Below are 27,959 nucleotides of genomic sequence, written 5' to 3'. Positions count from 1 at the left end.
GGCTCGACTGAGGCTCCCTGGCGGCTCGCGCTTTTCTCTCCTTCTCCAAGATGGCGGCGGTCGGCGGCGCGGAGGCGGGATCCGGGCGATCCGAGTGAAGGTAGCGGCGAGCGCAGCCCCCACGAGGCCGGGCTGGGCCCCCACTCCGGGGGGAGAGCGGCCCCGCCCCGCTGCCACCCACCGCCTAGGGCCCGCGACACCTCCCCGGAGGCGCCCCAGGCCCGTCGCGGCCTAGCCCAAGGGCCGAGCCGGGGACTGGAGTAGCGGCCGCAGTCCGCCCCCGAGAAGGGGCTGGAGCGGGCCGAAGGAGGAGGGCGGGCGGGAGCTGTTCAAACGGGGAAGGCGGGAAAGCTGCGGGGCCGGGAGGGGGCGTGTGGCCGCCCTGGGGGCCTGCGGGCTGGGGCCGCCCCTCCCCCTGCCCGGGCCGTCTCCGCCCTCCGGGGCTCCAGGAGGCCGCCTGGGACGCGGGAAGCGGGGTCGGGATCACGGTGCCACTGAGGACCCGGGGTGTGGGGTCCCCGCGACTGACAGGGCGAAAGGGCCCTGGGACCGCGGCGACGGGAGGGCTGGGTCCTCGGCTGGCAGGAGCGGCCACGGGAGCCTTTCCCCTTACAGAGCTTTGTTGAACTAGCTGTTGCTGCAAAGCTGTCGGGAGAGTCCCATTGGTGTGCCGTGGGGACCGCGACAGTGGTGGTCCTGGGGGCTCTTTGTATAAATAACCCGGTGCTGCGCGTACTCTCTGCGTGTGACCCCGTTTGAACGTGCCTTCGTGGTGGGATCCTCTCCGAAGGGCCCACGTCCCCCCGCAGCGATTACTTGTAGATTCACCGGATTTGATATCACGCAGAAGAGGGGAAGCGTCTAACGCCCTTCTTGATGGTTGTTAAGCTGGTGGATGGTTTTATTTCCTCTCGGCAGAAGAAAAAACAAGCAAACAAACAAACAAAAAATAACCGGGATCCAGAGTAAAGCCTGTTGATGGGAGGAGGCTTGTCAAAATCGGTATTGCTGGCGTTTGGGAAACGTGCGGTCAGCCGATCTGTGCGGTGGTCGTGGCTCGGGTCCATTGCACCGCGTTGCGATGATCCGGTCCCCACGCCGGGCCGGGCCGGGCCGGGCCGGGCCGCGGGCATCTCCGCAGTGGCCAGAGCTGGCAGGGGCTGTGAGTGCTGCCTAGGTGGGTGCTTGGAGAAGGGAGTGGCAAGACTTCGGAGCCGCTCTGTTCTGAGATTGGAGGAAATCTCGACTGAAGAAGAGAAGGCATCGCCTGCTCATACCCTAGAAGTAACAACAAAAATCCAGAAAGTGGCAACAGCTGGATGCGCATCTTCCTTTTCCTGCGCTGACGGGCAGTTTAAGTGCCTGAAAGGCGTTCTGGAAGAAGAGAACGGTCTTCACCGAGGCTCCCGTCCTGGACTGCACCTGGATCTCAGGATTTCCATTCCGATTCTGGCCTGGTTTCAGGGGCTTCCCTTGTTCCCTCTTTCAAGATATTTAAGTTCTGGGATGAAGAGGCTTGGTAGTGGTCGCTGAGGCGGCTCAGATCACCTCCAAAAAAATCACCTTCCGAAACTTTATTTATTTATTTTTTTTCAGTATTTATAATTTGAACTTTCAAAATAACAAAGTACTATTGAGGATTTCAGTTTTTTTCCTAATTACTGTGCTAATCCAGAAAGCTATGCCTGAACACGATGCAAACATTTCTCTACAAGAAGATGAGCAGCTCTGCCTCTCCTTTTTTACATCCTGAAGAAAAGTCTCAAAAGAGCCATTTAACAATTTGCACATTTTATAAGTACACATTTTTTATAATGGCAGGTTTCTTCCATAAACTATATTAAATAATGAACTTTTACTTATGTTGTCATTTCTTAGCACACTGAGAGGAACGGAATTGTGAAATTGTACCTGCCTCTTGAAGTTGACAACATTTAATTCTATAAACTTCCAAATTGTGGAATTCAGGAGAATGGGTGTTAACACCTGTTTTACATTTGCCAACACTTAATGTCATTGTAGCCTCTATTTTCTGATGTGAAAATCAAACCTAATATTTTTTCATTTTCATTAATCCTCACAATCTGCTTCCTAACCCTGAACTCTGAAGTTATCATGGATAATATTCAAGACCCGGAAGGAATATCAGGAGTCATCTGATCTTATATATATGTTGCCCTAACTCTGCCTTTCTTCCACACTGTTGCTTGAGACTTCTTTATCTGGTTTCATCTTTTTTTCTGTGAGTCAGCAATCAAAACTAACCCCTAAGCTGCAATAATATCCTGATTTTCAAGAATCTAGAAATTCAGGGTCCATCAGTTCCCTGGCTGTGTGACATAGTCCATTGTGTTTATTTTTAGTTTTTTAAGCTGTCCCAAATTTTTGGTGAATTGGACTTGCCTTCAGGCCTCGTTCATTTTTTTTTTACAGGTTTTTTAATCCTGTAATTTATAAAATGCTCTAAAGTGTTTTTATGAAAATTTAAACAGTAACAGGCCTAGTTCTAATAGATAATGCTAACACCAGCACATGCTTTCTCTGTTGGCCTGTGCCTTTGAGGATCAGCTCCTAATTTTCTTTCTTTTTATTTATTTATTTATTTATTTATTTTTAGAGAGGGGCAGGGAGGGAAAAAGAGAAGGAAAGAAATATCAATGTGTGGTTGCCTCTTGCGCGCCCCCAACAGGGGGACCTGACCTGCAACCCAGGCAGGCTCCCTGCCTGGGAATCCAACCCTTGACCCTTTGGTTTGCAGGCCGATGCCCAGTCCATTGAGCCAAACCAGCCAGGGCAGCTCCTAATTTTCTGTTCCCTTTCACAACTTCTTAAATTCACTTGTTATTTTCCAATGCAGTCAGTTATGAGACCATGAGTGTTTTTTCATGGTCCAGTAAGTGGTCCTTGTTTTCTTACACTGTCTTCAGAGGTACTTTATTCCTATTTTGACAATTTTGATGTTACCAAAACATTCTTTGCCAAAATTCATTTGGCAGGGGACACATTTAACTTAAGGTCTCAAGTTGTAGTACCTCTTGGCATTATCAGCCTATAAAAACTAATGGGAATCTATATATGTTTCTAATAAGCTCAATATTTTAGTGCCAATGAGATGATCGAGATGATATGCTATTTTCAAATGAATGGATATAATTTCCTGTGTCATTCCCCTCCCCTTACTGCTTTTGGCATTAGTGCCACTTGGGTGGAAAGGAGAGAACAGTAATTTCTATTTGAGAAAACTTAGTGCTTACACTAAACATGAAAAACTGGCTACATTATGTATCTTGCCTCATTATATTTGTTCATGAGACCTGACTATATCCCTTCATTTCCTAGGAAAAGGCCTTTGAGCAAGCAGGTTTTCAGTTTATCTTTAAAATAATTTAGTTCATTTTGTTTCTTTTCTTCACTCTAGCTTCTCTGATCTTGACCAAGTTCATTCCTCATTCCACTTCTTAGAGAAGTAAAGAAACTTTATTTTTTAATGCTTCTTAATCTTACTTATAACTCATTCCGGGTAAAACTTTTTCTTTCTACTTTCAAATTAGGCATATCTGTGCATTGTATTTTATCTGACTTGTACAATTCTTTCATTTATTTTAAATGTGATCCTTATGAAAGTTTTTCTTGTTAATTAAATTCATCTTTTCTTTTACAAAAGTTACACACTTCAGTATTATTCATACCTACATGAAGGGATTGGCAGTGTCTCCTTCAAGTGTCCATCAGCATTTCTAAATCCCATTATAGTAATGAAAGTAAAATAAAATTTAATAAATGACCAGTCATATCAATTTTCAGGCATTTCTCTAACTGGGTGAGAACATTTTGAGTATATTTATATAATTTTTAAATTTCCTGCAAAGACTTTTCCTGCAGGAATTGTGACGTTACCTGTCCTTAAAGTATTCGAAGAAATTTATGTTAGAGTGTAATTCATCTTCCAAGTCAAAATGGATGTGTAAGCTTGAAGGCCAAAAAAGTAATATTAACAAATTCAATACAATACATAGAACATGTATACTACGGTAATTCTTCAAATTAGTGAAACTCTTAATAATCATAAATATTTCCTTACCAGTAAACAAATGATAATTCTTATTTTCACCTAGCCTTTACAAGGCTTGATAGTGTTGAAAACTGTCATAGGGCCAACTAATAATATAAGAAGCATACCTACTCTTGCATTTCTGCAATTTGAGCAAATTCATATGGCCCAACAAAATGCATAACAAAAATGCGCTTCAGGGATCTTTAATATCCCTGTAATGTTATCATTTCTGTCTGAATGGCTCTACAATGGATTTTAGGCTGTTACCAATCCACATGATCAGCTTTTATGGTCTCAGATGTGTGATGTAATCTGTCCTCCTCTGCATCCTGCTTTATCTGCATTTGTAACAGTGATTGAACCTATCCCTCTGACTTAATGTCAGCTTTTACTCTGTCTCTGTGTTGTCAGTCGTGTTGGCATTTCCAAAATTCTCATTCATTTTGAAATACTTTTTATGTGGGAGGTATTTTATATACTTCCCCAAACAACTTTAATTCATGAATCAAATCAAATTAAGCCAAGTGCACTTCCTGCAGTTTCAATCCCAATATATTTACAGAATGAGGAGGTGACAAGACACTCCTTTATTCCTTGCTGCCCTTCCAGTCTGCCCTTGGATCACTGCGCATTTCCGTCTGGAAGGTTGCTTCTCCACAGTGATTCACATTACAGGAAGGTTTTCCTTCTTTGTTTCTCAGACCTGGTCCAGTAGACGGGAAGGAGCCTGGACACACTGACTCATTCTCAAAGGCCCTGCAGGACCGCCATGGCTTATGATGACGCCGTGAAGAAAGAAGGTATGACCCCTTAATCTGAGAAGCATTTCAAAGAGGGTGTCCTCTTCAACCCTTGCAGCCCATGGATATAGAGACCAGGACTGGCCATAACAGCCTGGACTCCCAAGTGATGATCCAGAGCACTATTAAGCCTCCACGCCATCCCCAGACTGGGCCCGTGGAAACGAAAACCAAGACAGGGTTCCAATACAAGAGTCTGAAACACGGTAGTCTGTTGGGGTGAGCCCCTGCAGCGCTCGTTCGTGGTCCTTGCCAGCTCCAGTGTGCAGGAGTGTGGGGATAGGAATCACATGCTGGACTCCCACAGAGCAGCACAGCACGCAAATCCTTATTCTTGTCAGCCTTACTTCTGCAAGTCTGTGTCCGCCTGCCAAATCACAACTAAGAAACCATGTCTGAGGATGCACACTGGGAATTTGCATAGCATAGAAGCATTGCTCTATAGGTTTGATTCTTGTATTTACAGCCAAGTCATCGAGAAATATTCCTGTCCCCTTGGATCTAGCCTTGTATTCCGTTGGACTTACTGAAACATTATTTTAATTTGGAAATGGAGGGGCTGTTGCATTACATATGTGGTGATTTGGTTGTTACTTACTTGACTCATTTTCTTTCCTTTCCCAAACGAATCTGTGCTTCTCAGATTGTTTTGATGGTGACCACAGCTTTGAGGACATAGGACTAGCAGCTGGCCGAAGCCAACGAGAAAAGAAACGTTCTTACAAAGATTTTTTAAGGGAAGAGGAAGAAATCGCTGCTCAGGTCAGGAATTCTTCCAAGAAGAAGTTAAAGGTAAATTCTAAACATTTGAATTAGGAAAGTTTTAAACTATCACATATCATATTTCCTAATATTTGAAGAACGGAGTTTCCTTTAAAAACGTTTGAAAAGAAAAATGAACATCATTTGTGTCTATTTTTATTATTTTCTGTTTTACTTTGTTTTCCAATGTCAGAAATCATCAAAAGACAAGACTGGTTCCAAGCTGCTTTTGCCTCATCATCTTATTCCTTGGTCAATTCTTCTTCCTCTTTGATTCCAGGATAGTGAACTTTATTTCTTGGGGACGGACACGCACAAGAAGAAAAGGAAGCACTCCTCTGATGATTACTACTATGGAGGTAAGCGTGGGCAAGGGCGGCAGGTGGGATAAACACATCACTGGTTCTTGGAGTCGGGGTAGGGGAAAGGGATCCAGATGTTGCTGACTCAGTGGCCTATTTAACAGGACAGTGGTTCTTGTTCTGAGTGCCGATAAACCAGAGTGAAGGAGGAGAGAGGTGGAGGGCTGGTATTTTGGAGGATTCAGCATAGAAGAACAGTCTTCATTTGTGATACACCAGGTACCAGGTTCCTTCTCTCCCCAATCATCCACTTATCTTGTGCCCATTGCTATTTAGCATCCCTTTTGCCATAAATCGTCCTAGGCCCTCTGGCCCACACCTGTGAGTTCTCAATCCAGTGCACATCCACTCACAGACCAGCTGTTCTTAGCTATATTATGCACATAGCTGACAAGACTAACTCTTTACTAGAATGGGTTTGTCCTGAACACAGAAACAAACAATACTGTGTTTGGAGTGTGATCTAAATTGCTGACCCTTGAACAACATGGGGATTTGGGGCACTGACCGCGCACAGTCGAAGATCCACATATAACTTTAACTTCCCAGAAACTGAACTATTAATAGCCCCTTATTGACTGGAAGCCTTATCAATAACTTGAACAGTCAATACATATTTTGGACATTATCTGTATTATATGCTTTATTCTTACAATAAATGTAGAGGAAAAAACAATGTTATTAAGAAAATCATAAGCAAGAGAAAAAATCTGTGTATAAGTGGACCTGTGCAGTTCACACCCATGTTGTTCAAGGGTCAGCTAGACTCATAATCCCACAGCTGTAGCCCATTCTTCTGGGCATGCTCTCTTTGGTTGCTTGTGAAGACTCAGCGAAGAAAAACAGCTTTAGTGGCGAGAACTGTCCAGGGTCAGAGGCAGAGTCTACCAATCCAGGAAGCACATGGGCATCATCTCTGAATGTTAGGAATCATTAGTTGAAGGGTCTCCCCTTAAATCATTCCTGTTAGCTTCTTCCTCATGTCAGTTGGGTGTTTGGGGCGAGAGAGGAAACTTCTTGGAAGTTTCTTTGTCACGTGGACAGTACTTCTCATCATTATTTCTAGATATTTCGTCTTTGGAATCATCACAGAAGAAAAAGAAAAAGTCCAGCCCGCAAGCTGCTGATACAGCGATGGACCTGTTGAAAGCTATCACTTCCCCACTGGCAACGGGCTCCAAACCCTCCAAAAAGACAGGGGAAAAGTCCTCTAGTTCTTCAAGCCATTCGGAAAGTAAAAGGGAACACCACAGGAAGAAAGGGAGCGGGAGCAGTGGGGAGCTATCCCTGGAGGACGGCGGTTCCCACAGATCCAAAAAAATGAAACCGCTCTACGTGAACACCGAGACGCTGACCCTTCGCGAGCCTGACGGCTTAAAGATGAAACTGATTCTCTCACCGAAGGAGAAGGGAAGCAGCTCAGTTGATGAGGAGTCTTTTCAGTACCCCTCTCAGCAAGCGGCTGCGAAAAAGTCCTCTAAGAAATCAGCTCGGGACGAGCAAGGTGCTTTACTCCTAGGACATGAGTTGCAGAGCTTTCTGAAAACAGCCCGGAAGAAGCACAAGGCGTCCTCAGACCCACATTCGCCTCCTGGCCCTGAAGGCTGTGGGTCTGATGCCTCCCAGTTCCCAGAATCCCACAGTGCTAACCTGGATCTTTCAGGGCTGGAACCTATCCTAGTAGAATCAGACTCATCCTCTGGAGGGGAGCTGGAGGCTGGCGAGTTAGTGATAGATGATTCTTACCGGGAAATCAAAAAGAAGAAGAAGTCAAAGAAGAGTAAAAAGAAGAAGGACAAGGAGAAGCATAAAGAGAAGCGCCACTCCAAGTCCAAGAGAAGTTCAGGACTTTCTGCTGCCCCGGTGGGAGAAGTCACAGTGACCCCTGGACCTCCTCCCAGCATCCCCTACACGGGAGCAGCGGCCCCTCCCCCACCACTCCCTGGCCTCCATACAGATGGACATAGTGAGAAAAAAAAGAAAAAAGAAGAAAAGGATAGAGAGAGAGAAAGAGGAGAAAAGGTAAAACATTTTTTAAAGTGTGCTTCCTTGACAGTAGTAAGTGGATGTGGAATTAAACAGCTGAGGTGAACCGTTGGGAATGTAGCGAGGTAAATCTCTTGGAATGACACAAAATATAAAATATTACTAATGGCCAGTCTGTCTGGAACAAAATAGCAATCTTAATTATTCGTGGGTTTTTTTAAAAAGATTTTATTTATTTATTTTTAGAGAGAGGGGAAGGGAGGGAGAGAAACATCACTGTGTGGTTGCCTCTCGTGTGCCCCCAACTGGGGACCTGGCCCGCAACCCAGGCATGTTTTTAAAACTAGCATAATGGCCAAGTTAATGGAGTAAGCTATAACGGCTGTCCACTAACTGGGTGGGCTACTTTCTGGTATGTTCAGCGTCACTGGGTGTTCTGTCACCATCTGAGCGCTCGCTGTTTGCCAAGCCCGGTCCTGCAATAGCTGCGAAGAGGCGCAAAGGTGAGCAGGAGCAGTTCCTGACCTTAGGGAGCTCACTTGCGGAGATAAGGGTGAGAAATTGTTTTCCACAACTTGAGAAATTTCCTAGTAGTTGTGCTTTAGGGACTGATGACTATGTCATTAAGGTTTCCTTTTAAAAATAAAGTTTTTTCCCTAAAGTAATAAATTATTTTTGTAGAACTCTAGAAATCAGAATAACAGCAAAAAAAAAAAAAAAATCAATTATAGTTTTGCCACCTCAGGATAGCCATTTTCTTTCTTTGTTTATAGTTCTGCAAAATGAAATGTATGATAACATACAAAAGAAGTTACTGAAAAAGAAAGGCCAATATATTAAGAATTTGGGAATGGCAGTTCATTTCAGTACATAATTGAGATTCAAATTTTTTTCTCCACTGCAAAGAGTGCCTTTTTAAAAAGTGTATATGTCTCAGAAAAGAAAAGAAAAAAGAAAAAATCCTTTGAAGCCAAGAATCCATGGGAGCATAAAGAACTGTACAGTCAGCCCTGGCCAGTGTGGATCGGTTAGTGTCATCATGTCACCGAAAGGTGTGGGCTTGATTCCCAGTCAGGGCACATACCCAGGTTGCAGATTCCTTGGTCCACGCACATTCAGGAGGTAGCCAATCAGTGTCTCTCCCTCACATCGATGTTTTTCTCTCTCCCTTCCTCTATTTCTAAAAGCAGGGAAAAAAATATCCTCTGTTGAGGAATGAATGAATGAATAGAACTGTATAGTCAAATACTAGATCAGGTTTTATTCATTTGTTTATTTGAAAGTTGCTTCATGACATAGTATGTATTGTGTATAAGATTCTGTTTAACCTGAGGCTTTCCACTCTAGCACTATACGATAATGTCATAAACGAATGTTGCAGTGCTGAGTGCGGAGGGGAGGTGGTCAGGGAACGCTTGAAGAAGAAAAAGGGAGACCGAGAGATGGTAGGAAGTACCACTGCAAAACATCCAAACTCCAGTCCCGCGTTTCTAGCTGCCTGACAAATCTTTCTCCCTGGATACTTGAGCACCTCACACCCTCAAACCTGCAGCTCCTCCTTTATCTCCTCTGTGTTCCCCATTTCCTACCAGTCACCCCAAGCTCAAAACTGTGAGCTTGTTGTTTTTCTCAGCACTTCATTATGCAATTTTTCAAACAAAAACCATTGAAAAAATTATATAGTGAACACCCTATGCCACCCACTGAGAGTCTACAGTTAATATTGGGTTGGTCAAAAAGTCTGTTACATTTTTTCCGTAAAATAAAAGACATTTTTCCCGTACAATAAAAGACATTTTTCATTTTCACCAGTAACTATTGATTTGGATATTTTGAGTATGTCAGCTGTCTCCCACTGTTGGCTTCTAGTGGGGAGAAGCCAGGAGTGCTGCTAAACACCTTCCAATGCACAAGCCAGCCCCTCAGCAAAGAATTATGTGGCTAAAATGTCAATAGTACCAAGAAACTTCACAAACCACCTTTGACACATTCGATCAGTCACAGCACCTTCTCCATACACTGCGCTAATCTTTTTCTTTTTTTTGCGTTTCAGTTGTTTTTACTTTTCTTGAAATAATAAAGCATAATATGCCAAAAATGTTGCATATCTTCCATCTTCAGTATTAAAATGGCTGCACAAAAGTTCACCAGTTTTGGTAAGTTTTTTCTAATACATGCTGATATGACAGCTGTCACAATACAATCTTAACAAAATTGTTTTGAATGAAGTTAAAGACAACTGAGTGCTGCTAGAGCCCTCGTACGGAAAAAACGGACTTTTTGGCCAACCCAGTATTTTGCTATTTGCTTTGTCATACATCCATCGATCCGTCTTTTTTTTCATGTATTTCAGAGTAAATTGTAGATACATACACTTCACCCCTAAATACTTCAGCTTGCATATCATTAACTTAAGCTCAGTATTTGTTTTCAGAGCTTTTAGGTAAAATTTACATATGTTATAATGCACAAATGTTAAGTATACCATGATGAGTTTTATAAATGCACACCCCTGTGTGACCCAACCTCTATCAAGATCCTACCCCTTCCCAATCCCACCCCCAGAGACAACCACTGTTCTGATGTATTTTTTCCAGCCTTCTGGTTTACTTTTTTTATGATTCATGTTTGCATTTCCCTCTCCCCTGCTCTCCTCTGACTAATTCCATTCAAGTGTGAGGCCTAATGTTCTTCCTCCTTTAAACACTCCCCTACCTCAATGTCCTCCGTTACCACTGCCACTATCTTGGGTCTCATTCCTCTCTGCACGTGACGTAATAAGTGGCCTCCTTTCCGCTTCTTCCCCCGTACAATTAATCTTACTCCTTGAAGGGAGAATGATCTTAGGTCCTACTTCGACGGTGGCCGTCCTCTGTTCACTTTCTTCAGTGGGTGCTTCCTGGCTTTATGTTAGACAAGGACCCTGTCTGTCTTGCTCTCCACTCCATCCCTAGGGCTTGTTGAATTAATAAATATCCGAGTCCAAACCCTTGGCCAGCCATTCGTAATCGCCTCTGGTTTCACCCTGACCCTCCCCTTCAGGTTTACCTGCTGCTCGTCTGCTTTGCATGTACTGTGTGGGAACTGAACTTGTTTCTCGTACACTCTTCCCTCCACCCCTCGCTCTGTTTTCAGTGCCCTTCTTCCCCTTCTCGCGTGTCGAAGCTCTGCCCTCCCTTCAGGACCATGTCAAATGCCACCTCTTCTAAAGCATCTGACCCTCCAGTCACAGTGAACTTTTTAAAATTTTATTGATAGAGAAGGGAGAGAGAGACAGACCAACAGACACATGTATTTGTTGTTTCACTTGTTTGTGCATTCGTTGGTTGCTTCTTGTACGTGCCCTGAGCACAGCCTTGCGTATGGGGACGACGCTAACCAGCGGAGCTGCCCGGCCACTGGCTCGCTCGCTCGCTCACTCTCGTTGCACTTACTGTCCTCCTAATTGGAGTTATCTTTGTACATGTTCCATTTCCCCTGTGAAAGACTACAAGCTTCTTTCAGGTGTCTTAACTCCTTAGGGACTGTTTTAGTCACCCTAATGGTGCCTTCAACTCCCCTATGTCCTTGGTAAGCGTTTTGTGGTTTTTTTGTCAAATGAGGGAATGTATAGATGACAACATGTATTGAAAAAGCAGGTGGGGAACAAATTGTAGAGAACTTTAAATCCCCAAAAAAAGGATTAGGCAGTGGGCACCTTGGGGTTATGAGCAGGGTTTCGGTATGCTCTAAGTGATAATTTAAGAATAAAATGGCAGAGCTGTACCAGGTGGTTTAGACTGAGGAGAGACTTTAGACAGACAGCCCAGGAGCTTATTATAGTCCAAGGTCAGGAACAAAAGCCTGCTAGAAAAACCATTGGAGAGACAGGTTCAGGAGAGGCTCTGAAGGAAAACCCGACATGATCTGGCAAGTGGGCTTGGGTCTGGGGAGGCAGAAACATAAATGAGTATAAAGATGTCCCTTAAGGTTTTGAACCTAAGTACCTTGGAAAATAAAATTATAATTTCAAGGGTAGGGACATTCCCCCATGTGGCTAGCAGTTGCTACTGAAAAAGAATTACAGTTTAGGGCAAAAGCCTTTTTATGAAGGCTCTTGTAGTAGAGGCTTCCTGTTAGGTGGGTGTCCTAGGAACCCATCAGAATCCATGCACCAGCTGGCGTTGGGAGAGGCTGCGTCCAGCTGCAGGGAACTTTTTTTGAAGACTCCTATAGCTGAGCCTTTGTCCTTTTCAGGATGGGTGGTTTAATGCACCAGCCTACCCAGCGCTGAGTGTTCAGTTTTTGACCCAAAAAACCCCAGCTTAACCACCGTGCCCCACCCTCCCTATTCACCCGATCTTGCCCCGAGCAACTTTTTGTCTGTTTCCACTGGATGAAAAAAGCCCTCAAAGGGAAACATTTTGCCGATGCAAAAGAGGTGAAACAAAAAATGGCAGAAGTACTAAAAGGCACCAAAATTGAAGAGTTCAAAGACTGTTTTGAGCAGTGGAAAAAATATCTCGATAGGTGTAGTGCATCAAACAGAGAGGACTTTGAAGGTGACTGAAGCTTAAACATGTAAGAATAAATACAATTTTTTATAAATAAATTCCAGATGTTTTCGGGTCCCCCCTTGTATTTGATTGTGACTGTCCAAACCTGAATTAGTCATACTTTGAATGTATTCATTTATTTATCCAACAAATATTTATGGGGCACATACTGTGCTTTTTAAACCTGACCTATGCCAAAGTACACCTAGAGACAGAACGGAATGTTTCAGGAATCGTGTTCCCTCAACCTTCAGTGAGCAGAGGCTGGAGGGCCAGCTGGTAGAAATGCCGAAGGCCTCTGTGTGCATGCTTTCTGCCTTAGGTTCTATGACCAGGACTGGGATAAAAATAGAGAAGCAAGAAGAGTGGCTGCTTCGGGAAAAGAAGAGAAGTTAGGTTTAGAGTATACAATACAGTCATGAAGAGATTCAGCGTATCTAAGTAGTTAAATCGTGCACTGTGGAGCCAGACCATTTGGTTCCAATCCTGGCTCTACCACCTACAAACTATGTGATGTTGTATGAGTTGCACCACTTCTCCATCTGTAAGCTGGGGGTGATAATAGATCCCCCTAACAGGCTTCTTAAGGACCAAATGAGTTCATACAGTGTGGCAAGACCCTCTGGGCACCAAGCCAACTCAAAGGGGCACCATTAGATATTTTTAAATATATTAAATTTTCAAAAGAAACAACAGTTCTTGACATCCCTCAGGTACCTTCTGAGCTACTGGCTTGAAGTAATTTACGGTTTCATCGTGTTATCACATACATTCCTTTTAGTAAACCCGTATCTTTTCAAAGCTGGGTTTTCTGTGATTGCTCTGATCAAAAGCAAGTACCACGTGAAAACCCACATAGGCACCATGAACCAACAAAGTTTGGGAATGTTGGCTTTGCACAGTGCTCCAAACAGAACATTCCATAAAAGTTAGTTGCTATAATTCTCATCTCTGGAGAACTTCCAGAGAGCTATGGAAATGAGAGACCCCGAATTCAGTAAGATCGTTGAAACCAGGGTTAGAAGGTAGGTGTTCCTGTGCAGTGAGTGAAATACGGGAGTAGATGAGAGGGCACAGGGCCCCGAGCAGAACATTCCCCTTAGGGCACTGCAGAGGGAGGGGGCGTTGTGTTGGAAAACCACTGAGAGGTCATTGTCCCAGAAGGGAGGGGACAGGCAGTCCCAAGCATAGACGGTCTCGTGCTGGGGAGGACAAGTTGCTAAGTGCAGTGGGGAAGCATGGAGGCCAGATTGGCAGAATTCAAGGAGTGAGAAGCAAAGGCAGCAGGAGTGGGACTCTTGCTGGAGAAATTTGACTGATACAAAGAAGGGAAATTGGACACTCTCGCTGGTGAAAGGTAGTATTTTCAGTGTTAAGATTGGTTTGGGGATATGTGTGTGTGTGTGTGTTTGTTGAATCCTGCTTTCTAAGGAGGAGCAGAGAAATCACATGGTAATACCTTGATGACTCCCCTTAAAGATCATCCCACTGGAGTGGAACTTTTTGTGTATGTAGAGCAGGACACGGTAACATGTCAAAGATGCCTTCATTTTTGTTTTATAAATCAACAAAAGCCTATTTACTACCACTCAAAATAACATCTCTGGTGCTGCCACTTCAGAGAAGTATGCCCTTTAATTATCTGTATGTTTCCAGAATGTTCGATTTTCTCTAAGCAAACTAAAGCTGTCCAGGCGGCCTAGTGCCTGGCACAGCCAGGCATTGTTGCCAATCTGCTAATAAGCTAAATTCTGAGCTATAACTCGACTTGTGCTGGTATCACATACATTCTCTCTCTGGCAGGGCTGAAGTTGAAGAACAGCAGCAGTAAGTGGTAAAAGCTAGTAACTACGGCCCTAGCTGGTGTGGCTCAGTTGGTTAGAGCATCATCCTATAACTGAAACATTGAGGATTTGATTCCCGGTCAAGGCACACACCTAGGCTGCAGATTCGTTGCCCAGTCCTAGGATGTACAGGAGGCAACCAATTGACGCCTCTCTCTCACATCAATGTTTCTCTCTTTTCCTTCCTCTCTCTCTAAAAAGCAATGGGAAAAAAAAATGTCCTTGGGTGAGGATTTTTTTAAAAAGCTAGTAACTATCACCTATTGAGTACCTGCTATGTGCCGGGCTCACCTAGGCATTCTGCATGCATAGCAGTCCTGACTGATAGGTATCATTAGCCCCATTTGGCAGAGGAAGAAGCTGAAAAGAAGAGGGCCCTGGTCGGGTAGCTCAGTTGGTTAGAGCGTCGTCCTGATATGCCAAGGTTGCGGGTTCGATCTCAGGTCAGGGCACAAACAAGCAACCAGAATGCATAAATAAGTGGAACAACAAATCTCTTTCTCTTTTCCTCTCTGTCTCTAAAATCAGTAAATAAAATTTAAAAGGAAAAAAAGAAAAGATAAGACACGGAGCCAGAATTTTAACATAGATTTCTTTAGCCCCCAGCCTGTACCCTTTCCACTCTACCACGTGCCTTTCTAAAACTAAGAGATGGCTACCCAGCACCGTAATACATCTTTGACAAAGCTAAAAGTAGGTTCTGGGTCAGGGGAGACCAATATAGTGTGCTGCTGTCTGAGATTAGTCCTGTTGAGACATACATATTGATGTTTTAAAATTAAAGAGGCAGCGCATAATGAAATATAATGAAAGCTTGGGCTCGAAGTCAGCGAACTTAGATTCTTGTTCTAGTCTGCTACTTACTTGCTAGCTTTGTTCTCTGGAGATTGCTTCCTCACTTCAAAAGAGGTTATTTAGACTAAATTAGGAGATACGTGTAACACACTGAGCACAAGGCATGGCTCAGTAAATAGCTGTTGTTACAATTACTGTTGCTTTCATCCTAAATTCTTCAAAAGCATAAAATGATAACATCTTTTTAAAACTTTTTTTTTTCAACCATTCATTTCACATTAGATTAAGCAAGGAAACTATGCTTCTATGGTTTTGGTTTTGGTTTTGCTTTGCTTTTTTAATATAATACCCACCTTTTAGGAAGCAAACTCTGTACTTACCTCACCTGTTTGGAAAACAGTTAAGAACCCAGCAAAAACAGGATCTCTAAGGAGCAAAAGCAGATGCCGTAAAGCGAGTGTCCTTCAGCTCCTGGGAGCGCTGTAAGGACACTGGGGAGAAGGCACATGGGGTAGAGACGATCACGTGACCCCTCGGAGCCCGTTCTCTGTAGAACAGCGAAGTAGCGCTCAGCCCCTTCACCGACTGGGGTGCTGTCAAAATCAGATGAGGTGTACAAACAACTGCACACCGGCCTTTTCACGCACACAGCTCTCGGTCTTTGCTACTCATTTGTTCTTTCTTACATATTTATTCTGCCCGTTCATCGTGCCGGGCACTTGCCGGGTGCTGTGGACGAGGATGAATAAGATAGTGTCGGCTCTGGATGTAGTGAGGGAAAGGATCCAGGGTGACGAACCTCCACAGAGGCAGGTGCTGCGGGGCCAGGAGGGGAGCCCGGAAGTGTCAGAGGAGGTTTCCTGGGGGAGCTGGCACCTGAACCGAATCTTTACGCCAAACAGGAATTAAGAAGAGTAGAGCTGAGTAAGAATTAGTAAATTACAATAATAATAGCTATATTTATAGAGGTTTTATTCTAGAGGGTGTTCTCAGCACTACACTAAGATGTTTATCTATGGTATACCAGTGAATTTTCACAGGAACCCAATGAGGTGTAGACAGCATCTCCATTTCACAGAAATAAGCTCAAAGAAGCGAGATTACCTGCCTAGGACACACACAGACAGGAATTTGAACCCAGGTTTTCTGATTATAGGATACATTCTCTTTCCACTATACAGAAAGAGTATCTAAATTACATTCAGTGGTGTATTAGGAGAGCTCTCAGAAGTATAGAGTATATTTTAGAAAGATTTCTGTTCAGAATGGTTAAAATAAAAGCTTTGGTGTGAAAACCCTACTTTGACACCCTCTCCTTTAGCCAGATCAGATTTAGGGATCTCAATTCAGTTCATCCACAAGAACATCAGATGATGTCATAGTTAAGAGTGCAGGCTCCAAAGGCAGACCGTCTGAGTTCAGATGGTGGCCGTGCCGCTCCCTAGATGTAGGACTGTGGATCTCACTTTCCTCACCTTTAAAATGGCAGTAATATGGCCCTACCTAATGGGGTTGTTATGAGGTTTAAATTAATTTCTATGGGTAAAGCTTTTATAGTAAGTGTCTCCTACATAGTTTTAATATGAATGAAGAGATTGGCTCCTGTATCAACAGAAAAAAAGCCAAGTTTTATTTTTAACATTCCTAAGTTATGTCTTAACAACGTCCCCCTGTATTTTATCTTTTAAAACACATTCTTAAACTACAGTCATGGATGGGCTTGAAGAGGCATTTTCATCATATTTCCAAAGAGCTGTAAGACCCCAAAGAGTTAGTTAAGCAGCACTGCTTTATAAAGAGCAGTAAGAAGTTGATCTTTGAAAGATCTTGATACTGTGACAAATGTCATCAAACATTTAAAAGGATGTTCTGGCTGTAAAATTACATTTTGCGTCACACTTAGTAAGTGCACATGTTGCAAGTTATTTGCTGCAATTAATAATAATGTATCCAAGTTTTCAAAGTATTAACATTTGATTAAATTACACCCTGACTGGCCTGGCTCAGTAGGTTGGGTGTGGTCCGCAAAGCTAAAGGTCAGGGCACGTGCCTGGTTTGCAGGCTCCGTTCCTGTGAGAGGCAGATAAATTGATGTGTCTCTCGCACATCGAAGTTCCCTTCCCTCTCTTTAAAAATAAAATCTTTTTAAAATGTTTTAAATTAAAGGGGAGTCCATGTTATTCCAGATGTAACCATTGTGGTTCACTTGGAATACTTCCACTTGCATGAGAAAGTCTAGAGTAGAAATACGGGCCTTGCACTTAGAATCACATGGAAATGTCTTACACCCTAGAAGAATTTTAACCCTTAAGTTTGAATTTCGAACTTCAGGTGCTCAAACTGAAGTTGGATCTCACACAATCGCTAGGTTCTAAGGTCAGCACATAAGGTGAGAACTGTGAAGTTTCCCTCGAAAATGCCCTCAGAAGGCACCACAGTGAAGGCCAACAGAATGTGTCAGCCCGGTGCAGCTAGATTTCCCTGTCGTCAGCTCCAGGTGAAGGCAGTGAGAAAACATTGTTACAACTTCTTGCAAGTTTAATACTATGACCAAACGAGCTGGGAACTCTCTTAAGCACATATTCTTTCTATTGTTCTCATATTTAGTAGTGAGACTGAGTCTGAAGTTGAGAAAGATTTGGCTGTGTATAGACTTTTACAAATTATTCTTTCATCATGCACTCCAGTAAATGTCAGGCCCATGGAAAAGCTGTTTAAAAAGATTCGTTTAAAATTTTTGAAGCTGAATTTGTAACAAATATGCCATAATTTTTATACCAAAGAAGTGCTGTCTCATTCAAAGCACGTACTTTGAAAATTGTCAAGAATGTTTCCATTTCTCAAAATGGTTTCAGAATCTTTTTTTTTTTAATTTTTAAATTGCAGTCAACATACAATATTGTATTAGTTAAGGTGTACAACATAGTGATTAGACATTTACGTAACTCATGAAGTGAACCCCCAGGTAAGTCTATGACCCACCTGACACCATACATAGTTTTTACAGTATTATTATCGCCTGTAGTCCTTCTGCTGCACTTTACATCCTCTGTGTTCATAACTAGGAATTTGTACTTCTTAATCCCTCCCCTTTTTCACCAACCCTCCAACCCCGCCCCCGCCCCCCATTTGTCACCCATCAAAAATCAGAATTCCTTCTGGAATTAAACAGAGCTGTCATACAAGCTTCTTTATTGCCACCATTCTCCACTAGTCTTTGGCCTTTGAGGGTAGTTATTTTATGAAAATAACATTAAGAACTAAGGTGAGCAAAGTGCGCTCAGGCTTAATTTAAAACACGCAACTCCGAAGTCAAGAGACAGGACTGTGTTGTTTGCTGGTTGGTTTTTGGCAAACAGAAGTTCTCAGTAACTTTTAAAGCACCAATCATTTGTGGCCTAATAGCAGCAGGGCCAGAAAGGGCTGCTTTGGGGAGGACATGGAGGACTGATCATCATAACTTAATACTTCAGATGAGGTTTTAAAGGAAAGCCATCCTGAGCACATCTCAGTTTATCAGATAATCTTTTCCTTTTGAATAGCAACTTCTGTAAGAAAGCAACGTGTTTTCTTTCTTTGGCCCATAACGCGTAGCCCAGGCCTAGCCCAGGCTACCTACGTTGTAGTCGCTCTGCTTTTATCATTTAGCTCAGGTGTAGGATCCAAGTGAGTCACTGTTTTCTGTTTCCTTTTTCTCATCCTCAAATGAACGGTTTGGACAGATGCTGTCTAATGTATCTTTTCAGGTAGGAAAACTTAACTTTTTTCCTCTGCCTATGGATAGCTGTAAAATGGAATGCATAATATATTTTGATTTAACTATCCCTCATTGAACTGGCTGTTCCTCAAAAATCATGCTTTGCTCTTGGAATTTTCCTAATATGGTGAAGAACATGTTCAAGTAGTAGAAGGCAGTTTGTTGAAGTGAAAGCGGTTCATCTTACATTGACTGCCAAAGAATTGCCTTCAGTTAATTTATTTACCTCACCTTGGACCATCAGAATGTGGACAATCAAATAATGATAAACTACAAGTGATAGTAAAAGCAGGATCAGGGAAATTATAAGCTTAGAAATCAAACGCAGAGGAACCAAATAGCATAGATTTGGCTCTTGGCTTTCAAAGTTTAAAAAGAAATTGTGTGGTTGTTTGATTTCAAAGATGAGAAGAGTGACACCCCAGGAGAGGTGAAGAGCTTTCTTAGCACTTAGTTCTGAAAGAATGCATAACATGGGATGGGATATAGGAACAATGAGGGCTTTACAAGCAATTATTACGCAGCTACAACAGTCTGAAACATCTAAAAATAAGTTAGCATGTGTGTTTAACCTTCTAAAAGTAAAACTGATAGTCACCTCTGAGTGGTAAGTCACACGGATTAACTCAACTATTCCACTGGGGAAGCGGGTTAGTAGTTCAGAACGCTTCCCTAGGTGACAAACTGTAGCCTCTTTCCTGTCTTGTGACCACAGATTCAGGGTTAGTCAACTTGTGTTCTAATCAAGCCTTACCCTGTTCTGTTCTTATGTGGCACCAGCCAAAAAAGAAGAACATGTCGGCCTACCAGGTGTTCTGTAAAGAGTATCGTGTGACCATTGTGGCTGACCATCCAGGCATAGGTAAGAACATTTCTGCTCTTGAGTTTTTTACTTTCCATTCGCGCCTCTGAAGCAGTGTGGTTAATTCACCGGTCAGGAGGCAGCTTCTCCCCATAGTGTTAAAGGAACCCAGATCCGACTTTTTTCCCTTGGTTCTGCAAATTACTTTAGATTTTACCTTAATTTACCCTAACCATAAAAGAGATGAGCTTTTTATTTGTATCTCTGAAACTGACAAAATGGAAAACTGGGTAAGCCCAGTACATACAGGGCTTATTTCCATGCAGTTGTTTTATTTCCAAGATTCTACAGCTGACTTCTTCCTTGAACTGCCCTTGGGTATGCAGTTATGAAATGACTTGTATTAGATGGTTCACATCTGTCTCTATATTAGAGGTTAGTAGGTGAGAAAAATACTCCACCCAGACCTTAGACAAGGCCTCGCCTTGTATACATCGCACTTGCCTGGGATGCGAAGTAGCTCCCGAGCTTCTCATCGAGGCTATCCTGAGGCGCGCGTGAAGCACCGTCAGGGGCCAGGACATGCTGCAGGAAGTGTGGCCCAGCCGTACAGGCGGAAGGGCAGCCTCCGACCCGGGGGCAGCTTCTCAGCTGCTCCGGGGAAGTTCTTCTCTGCTACCGAGCTCCCAGAAATTCAGCAAAAACTGACTCTCTTTTATCAAATTCTTCATCACATATTTTCTCTAACCTAAGCTCATAAGCCCTATATTGTGGGATCAAATTAAAGAACACCAGCAAGGTGCTTAAGGAATAAATCACTGGAGAGTGGATGCGTGAGGATTTGAGCGAATCTCCTGACCACCAAAACGGCCCCTTCCCTATAGAAAAGAACCAAGAGAGCTGGTGGGTTGGGTTGGGTTGGTTTTCTGAAAGAATCTTGTGCTATTACAATCTGAATTTCAAAATCCTTTTCCAGTGTTTGCTTGCATCAATCTGCGGCGGCGACGGGGGGCCCGCGGGGCGGGGGGGTGGTGGTTGATAGTTAAACCTTTATTTTATTGAGATTTTTACTCTTTTATGCCAGATTTTGGGGAACTTAGTAAAAAACTGGCTGAGGTGTGGAAGCAATTGCCAGAAAAGGACAAACTGGTAAGTACACTCTTACAGACACATTACTTACTGCTTTATGCTTTCCAAAATGCGATTCCCTTACAGCCCACCCAACCAAGGAATACTGAAGTAGTGGGGGGGAATGACAAGCCGATGTAAGGTGGTTCTGTAAAGGGCCAGTGACACTAGCTGGTGCCCGTTTGCTCTAAGAACACATGTAGCTCAAAGGAGGCCATCTTTTCTAACCTCTTTTAATTTGCAATAGCTTTATATTTGGGCAGTGATTAAAGTGATAAAAGAAAAATTCCCTTTACTACAAACACCTACTAAGTCAGCCATGGTCTGAGAAGTGAGGAAAGTCATCCGCTTAATAGTCACTGCAGATGATAAACACAGGACTGCAGTTACCAGGTAACCAGGTTCTGGGCCATCATCCCCGTCAGCCACCACCAAATGGCGCCCCCTGCTGTGAAGACGGTAGCAAGGCAGTGATGCATCGTCCGGTCTGAATCATAGTCACTTTCCCATTGGATGATACGAAGGCGGTCTAGGAATAGGAATTACCACTTTGCTTTAAGGTATAGCTCATCTAAAACATTTTTAACCCAGGTAGTTTATCTTTATTTTCTGTTTTTTATGTCAGTGTTGTCCCACTCTCTGTATTGCCAGCCAGGAGGTTAGGAGAAATACTGAGACCACATGGACATGATACTGAGCCAGACGTTCGTTCCATGATTTTACATTTCAACCTTAGAGAGATCTAAAAGTCAGCGCTGAGGTCGGACCGTTAGCGCTGAGGAATGCCTGAGTCCTCTGCCACGACCCGGCTGCAGTCACTGAAGCGTGGACCCTCTCTGCCCCCTGTACTGTTCCCGTTCTTTTCTTCATTCTGTCTGCCATGACTGCTTTCCCTTCTACTGTTTTTTCCTCTTTAATTTATTTTAATTTTGCCCTGATCTGATTGCAGATTTGGAAGCAAAAAGCGCAGTACCTGCAACACAAACAGAACAAAGCAGAAGCTACAACTGTGAAAAGAAAGGCATCCAGCTCAGAAGCTTCCATGAAAGTCAAAGGTAGTGGCCTCGCCCTCTCCTGCTTTTCCTTTCCCTGGGGCACTGTCACTGTTGTTTCCTAACTGAGAAATTAAGAGAGCAGCCAATATTAAAAGATCTTGATACCCAGGTATTATTAGTAAACATTATAGGTTGAAAAAGGCATTTAAAAAATGTAAATCAGAAGTCAGCAAACGTTTTTGTTAAAGGCCCTGGCTGGTGTGGCTCAGTTGGTTGGAGTGTCGTCCCATAAACCAAAAGGTCACTGGTTTCGTTCCAGGTCAGGGCACATGCCTGGGTTGCAGGTTCGGTCCCCTGTCAAGGCACCTGCGAGAGGCAACCGATCGATGTTTCTCTCCCCCTCTCTATCCCTTCCCCTCTCTCCAAAATCAGTAAACATGTCCTCGGGTGAGAATTTTAAAAAAAAATTTTTTGTTTTCAGTAAAAGACCAGAGAGGAAATATTTCAGGCATTACCAGCCTATTTGCATATTCTGTCACATATTCTTTGTTTTTTTCTACAACCATTTAAAAGTGTAAAATTATTCTTATCTCACAGGCCATTCAAAAACAGGTCATGGGCCAGTTCTGTCCATAGGTTTGCTAATGCCGGGCATAGCTCATGAACAGGAGAAGTCAGGAAGGATGTTTTTATGGTGTTCAAGGCCATAGCAAGCTTGATCTCTGTTTCGTCTCTGTTCTCAGCTTCCTCTGTAGGGGTACTGTCACCCCAAAAGAAGTCCCCGCCCACCACCATGCTATTACCAGCCTCGCCAGCCAAAGCCCCAGAGACGGAGCCCATCGATGTTGCTGCTCACCTACAGCTGTTGGGGGAGTCCCTCAGCCTCATCGGACACCGCCTGCAGGAAACAGAGGTGAGCTCCACTGTCAGCAGCAGGACTCCAGTATCTGATATCCTTCAGTCCATTCACTCACTCCACATATATGCACTGAGCAGCTACTTTGTGTAGATTATACCAGGTGTTCAGGATGCAGTGATGGGGCAGATACGTGGTAACAGAAACAGCTAGAGAGCTGGAATAAAGTTTACACTAATACCATCCTATTGAAACAACAGCACAAAAAGAAATTAGAATACCCTATAATATTTCCCCCAGCTTTATTAAGATACGATTGACATATAATCCTGTAACTTTTGGGTTGGGGGTGGAAAACTGAGTACAGATCCCACAGGCGTTTTGATCACTTGTACTGCTAAGACAGTTGGAGTTTTTCTGCACATTTCCAGCAAGGTTTTGAGCAGACAGATTAGAATGTATAGAACATTAAGGGTTCCTCTATACTTTTTGAAAATCAGTAGCAAATAGAGAAATTGAGGTTCTCAAGCTCTTCATTACTGTGCACTGTACTTGAATTACACAGTGCAAGGTGCTCTAGGGAGATCTTTGTCCTTTTAAGCTTCAAAATCACTTAACCTGCCAAGCTGTCATGTTCATTTCTATTACCATATTCAATTTCTCATGTACTACCCCCTTGGCTAACTCAGTAGCATAGTATTTCAGTTTTCCACTGGGTTCTAATAGGACATTTTGTAAAGAAATCAGTCTAAGCTACTAAAGCCATTTTAAGCTGAAAATAAGTGTAGGAATATAAAACCATTTGCTTCTATGTGGAAGTTGAATTATTAGTCAACAGATAAAATGCCAGCGGCCACAAGAGATGAAGTTGTGTCTAAGATCTTCAACTAGTTTCAAATATTTAGCAGTTAGAGCAATAGCCTCATCTAGATACATTAAAATAACTAGAGTACTTTCATGTAGGCTGATATTTAAAGGGATGTAGCTATTTCCAGAATAAAATATTCTGAAATCCTTATTTTTCATATTTATACATTCTTATGTCTCCTAAAAAGTTAGAATTTAAAATGATTTGTTTTATGCACCAACCATATTCCAGATTTTTCCTCATAGCTCCATTTAGTTTAGCAAGTATTTATTAAGTACAAGGCATTATTCCAAAACCTTACGGTAGTAGAAAATCTGAATAGCTTCCTTATTATTTGCTATCATCAGGAAATGTAGTCTGATTGGAAAGAGAGAATAGATCCATAATTAGCAAATTAAAAGAAGCCAACTTCTGTGAGCAGTTGCTATGAGTTCCATATACAAAGTGACCAAAAGAGGGAATTTTGCAGAATCTCTAGTCTCCTTTTTTTATGTAAATCTTATTGAGATGTAATTCACATACCATGAAATTCACTTATGTTAAATGTAGAATTTAATGGGTTTTAGTATCTTCATAGACTTGTGGACCCATTTCTACTATCTAATTCCAGAACATCTTCATTGTCCCCAAAAGAAAACCCATTTCCATCAGCCATCATTCCCCACTTCCCCTCCACACCACTTTTCCAAGACTTTAACATGTGCATGTATCCTTACAATTCTGACATTTTCATGTACCACTTACACTGTTACTTACTTTATATTTTTATAAAAACTGATCTGTCCATGCTTTCACAATACCCTCAATATCATGAGTGTGATATTCTGGTGTTTTCCCTAATATACATCAAAATGGATGTCTATCAAAGTAATTAGTGTTCACCTACATACCATCTGAAATTATATACTATACTTTATGGAATATTGATTTTATACAATCTGCTCGTTTAAAAATTGGATAAAAATAAATAAATAAAAAGTGAATACCTGAAGCCTAATGAAATGTGACTAGTACAAGTTCACACAGCGATTTGTGGCCGAGCCCAGCTTGCCCCACTCTAGCCTGTCTTCGTGCCGTCGCTCTGTGCCAGCTGGGGCAGAGTGGTGATCGAGACCAGAGAGAGTCAAGGGCAGTTGGAGGGGCTGTGAGAGGGCGGTGCTGTCCACCCGGAGCTGACAGGACAGTTGAGCAAGAGTCTGTCCCATGGAGATGTCAGAGAGCCCTTCCGAACCAGGAAGACCGTGCGCGTCTCTGTTTCTCAGCCTTGGGGTCTTCTGCAAAAAGGGTCAAAGGAGGTCCAGTAAGAACCCCTCTCCCACTTTAACCAGATCTTTAGCTCTTTTATATATTGGGGTCCACATAAGGTTTTACTTGAAAATGGGTTTTACTGCTAAAATAATGAAAAACTGGAACATGCAATGCGTAAGGTGGAGGAAGGCTGAACAGCAAGTACTGCCCAAATTACAGAGGGTCTTACCGGGCATTCAGAAGCGTGTGTACTTTGGTGTTCAGAAACTGCAGGGACTTTTTCATAGGGAGGGATATAATCGGAGCTCTTGTTTGGTATTTAGACTGTGAGTGAAAAGAGACCGGAACTGGGGAGAAGTTGTAACAGAGGCTAGTCTAGATACAGCAAAAATCTGAATTAATCCAGTAAGTGTTTTCTGAGAGCTTACTGTATGTGAAACACCAGTAGTTATTGGGAGGCTATGAAAAGGAACAGGACATGGTTCCTGCCCTCAGTTTGCTTATAATCCATTAGGAGAGTCAGACATAAAATATTAGCTATAATTAACAGTAAGGCAAAAGTGATGGAATAATATTATTAATAGCTCATTTCCTTTGAATGGATACACCACCAGCTTTGCTTCAGAGTGCTTTATATGAATTCTTTCATTTAATTCACTCTGCAGCTTTGTGAGGCAGAATCTTTGTTCCTCCTATTTTACAGAAGAGAAAAGAAGAAACAGAGACTTAGAGAGGTCAATTAACCAGCTCTGAAGTTCAGCCTCTGGGTGCTGAAACAGAGGCTTGAATTTGGTGGCTCAAGGTCCATGCCCTTAACCCCTTCCCATAGCGCCTCCCCAGGCAGTGGGAGGCGGGAGACACTGGGCGTGGGGGGGGGGGGGAGTCGGTGATGGCGAGGCCCTGAGACGAGGCGGTTGTAGGGACGGTGGTAATGTTAGCAGAAAGGAGGGGTAGTTACTTCTCATTGCAGCACACCAAGCTTGGGAAGCCTAGCAGGCAGCCAGAAGTGCAGCTTTGGAGGTGAAGATGTTGGTAACGGGGATGATTACCGGTGCTTTTGAGCACGTACCATGTTCCAGGCACAAGCACTTTGTATCTGTGGTCTCACTTAGTCCCACCTGTGCTACAGATGCCCTTAGTGGTCTATTCTACAGGCACAGCACAGGAAGCAGCCGCCCCGGTACAGAAACGGTGAGCAGGCAGGCCAGCGCCCGGCCCCAGCAGTCCTGACCCAGAGCTCAGTCTCTGACGGACTCTGCCCTGCGGCCTCCGAGGTGACGTAGGCTCCGAGCACTTCGGGGAAGCGGCATCCGCAGCAGGCAGTCTGATTTCTTCCCTCTTGGAATCACAGAGATACAGACAATAGGAATTGTATAAGATGTTAAAATTTGAAAGGAACCACATTTTATTCTTTCCAAGAGAGAACAGATCAACTCAGAAAAGTGGTATCATCAGCTATCAAAAGCCACGTATGTGGAGGAATATGTGCATGTTTATATTAAATGTTAATGTGTAAGGCTGTAGCAGTCTCACAGTTGTCACATTTGAGCTATATCTGAGGTCTTCATAAGAAAAATACTTCTGCCCTGGCTGGTGTGGCTCAGTGGGTTGGGCGCTGGCCGGCGAACCGAAAGGTCGCTGGTTTGATTCCCGGTCAGGGCGCATGCCTGGGTTGCAGGCTGGTTCCCCGGTCGGAGAAGCAACCAAGCTGTGTTTCTCTCCATCTTTTTCTCCATCTCTTCCCCTCTCTAAAAATAAATAAATAAAATCTTTTAAAAAAATAAGAAAAATACTTGTGCATACCTGATCTCCACAAATCTTCCCTGCAGCTCTCCAGAGTAGGTAAGACATTTTTCTACTATTCATGACTAACCCAAGGTCACAGAGAGGGTAAGATGGGTAAGAAATATAGAAGAGAAACCTGGGACTGTATTATACAAGTTTTCTTTTTAAACAACTTACAGAGTTATCAAAGCCGATACCTTCCATTTCTGCTGCCAGTTTCCTAGAACTGCCTAAGACTAAAGAACGTGAGGATGTCAGCCACAGCACGGAGGCAGTGTCAGGAGTGTGACTGGTCACAACCGACTCCCCCTCGATGCTCTCCCTTTCAGGGTATGGTGGCTGTGTCCGGCAGTCTGTCCGTCCTTCTGGACTCCATCATCTGTGCGCTGGGCCCCCTGGCGTGTCTCACCACACAACTACCTGAACTGAACGGCTGTCCCAAGCAGGTCTTGGTGAGTTTTCCTTGTTTTCCTTGGATGCGGGGGGCCAGAGCCCTTGGGAGCCAGAGAGGCCCTGTTGTAAAGAGCTTGTCAGGCGCAAGCTCCTAAGGCTTCCTGGCACGGAGCAGACAGGCCCCCTTCGTGGTCCGGCCCGGCAACGGGACTCTGCATTGTTGAATGCACGCCGTGCTTTCTTCCAGTGAAGCTAGGAAGCATGCCGTCCCCTCAGTAGTCCTGCAGAGGGAATAGTTCTAGGCCTTGGGGTTACTGCAGCCCCAGTGTTTCTTGTTTGTTCTTCTGCACCCAAAGGAAGGGCAGGAGTCTTCTGCCTCTTTTTCACTGGGCACAGTGGGAGAAGTGAGCAGAAAAACTCCTGGCATAACAGACAATAGGATGCCATCTTCATCAACCCCAAGTTGTCAAACTCCGGTTTTTCCCTCTCGTCTCTCCCCTGAACAGCATATGTGTCAGGGAACTAACATTTAGTACTCTTCCACTGAACCTTTCCCCTTGTTTTGCAGTCAAACACACTAGACAACATTGCTTACATCATGCCTGGACTGTGACGGCGGAGAACCCTGGGACAGAAACCTTATCCTACCCCGTTGCTGGTTTGTGTATATATGACTGTTCCAGATCCCTTCACTGGCCACTGGGTGTAGGTTTTAAATTTTTATATACATAGACATACATATACATATATATATATATATAATGTACAAATATATACATAGGACTGTAACTACTTTGCTTTTAATAATTTTATGAAATGGCAAGGGTTTAGCCAAGAGGAAACCTTGGCATGCATATGGGCTTGGGATTCTTTTTTCTCCTGTGGTGGTTAAATCTGCCTTAAAAATCAGTGTAACTTGGGGGCTGGGGGCTTGTTCTGGGTGCCAAGTGCATCTCTTTATGGACAGCTAAAATGTGATTTTTTTTTTT

At 43.4% G+C, this 27,959-nt stretch overlaps 1 protein-coding gene across 4 annotated transcripts; it reads left to right on the top strand.

Annotated features, from left to right (window-relative positions):
• The first annotated feature begins 18 nt into the window (after positions 1-18).
• On the top strand, positions 19-27,959 carry HMGXB4 (HMG-box containing 4). Of its 4 annotated transcripts, none has more exons than XM_090272542.1 (10): positions 19-100; positions 4,756-4,854; positions 5,498-5,646; positions 5,897-5,975; positions 7,045-8,000; positions 19,676-19,757; positions 20,782-20,846; positions 21,775-21,880; positions 22,564-22,733; positions 26,907-27,511. In XM_090272542.1, exons 2-10 carry the CDS (start codon positions 4,824-4,826, stop codon positions 27,123-27,125), a joined length of 1,857 nt encoding a protein of 618 aa, XP_090128668.1. In that variant the 5' UTR covers positions 19-100; positions 4,756-4,823; the 3' UTR covers positions 27,126-27,511. The 4 variants fall into 4 exon arrangements, with proteins under 4 accessions (XP_090128668.1, XP_090128670.1, XP_090128667.1 ...); XM_090272541.1 differs by lacking the exon at positions 19-100 and adding an exon at positions 27,539-27,959 and having other exon boundaries at positions 4,809-4,854; positions 26,907-27,029; XM_090272544.1 differs by lacking the exon at positions 4,756-4,854 and having other exon boundaries at positions 20-100; positions 26,907-27,510.

This window comes from Furipterus horrens, unplaced genomic scaffold (assembly GCF_987537825.1).
Source record: "Furipterus horrens unplaced genomic scaffold, mFurHor1.1.pri manual_scaffold_4, whole genome shotgun sequence".
NCBI classification, from domain to species: domain Eukaryota; kingdom Metazoa; phylum Chordata; class Mammalia; order Chiroptera; family Furipteridae; genus Furipterus; species Furipterus horrens.
Note: the sequence above shows the minus strand (reverse complement) of the source record. Positions and strands in the feature narration are given on the sequence as shown.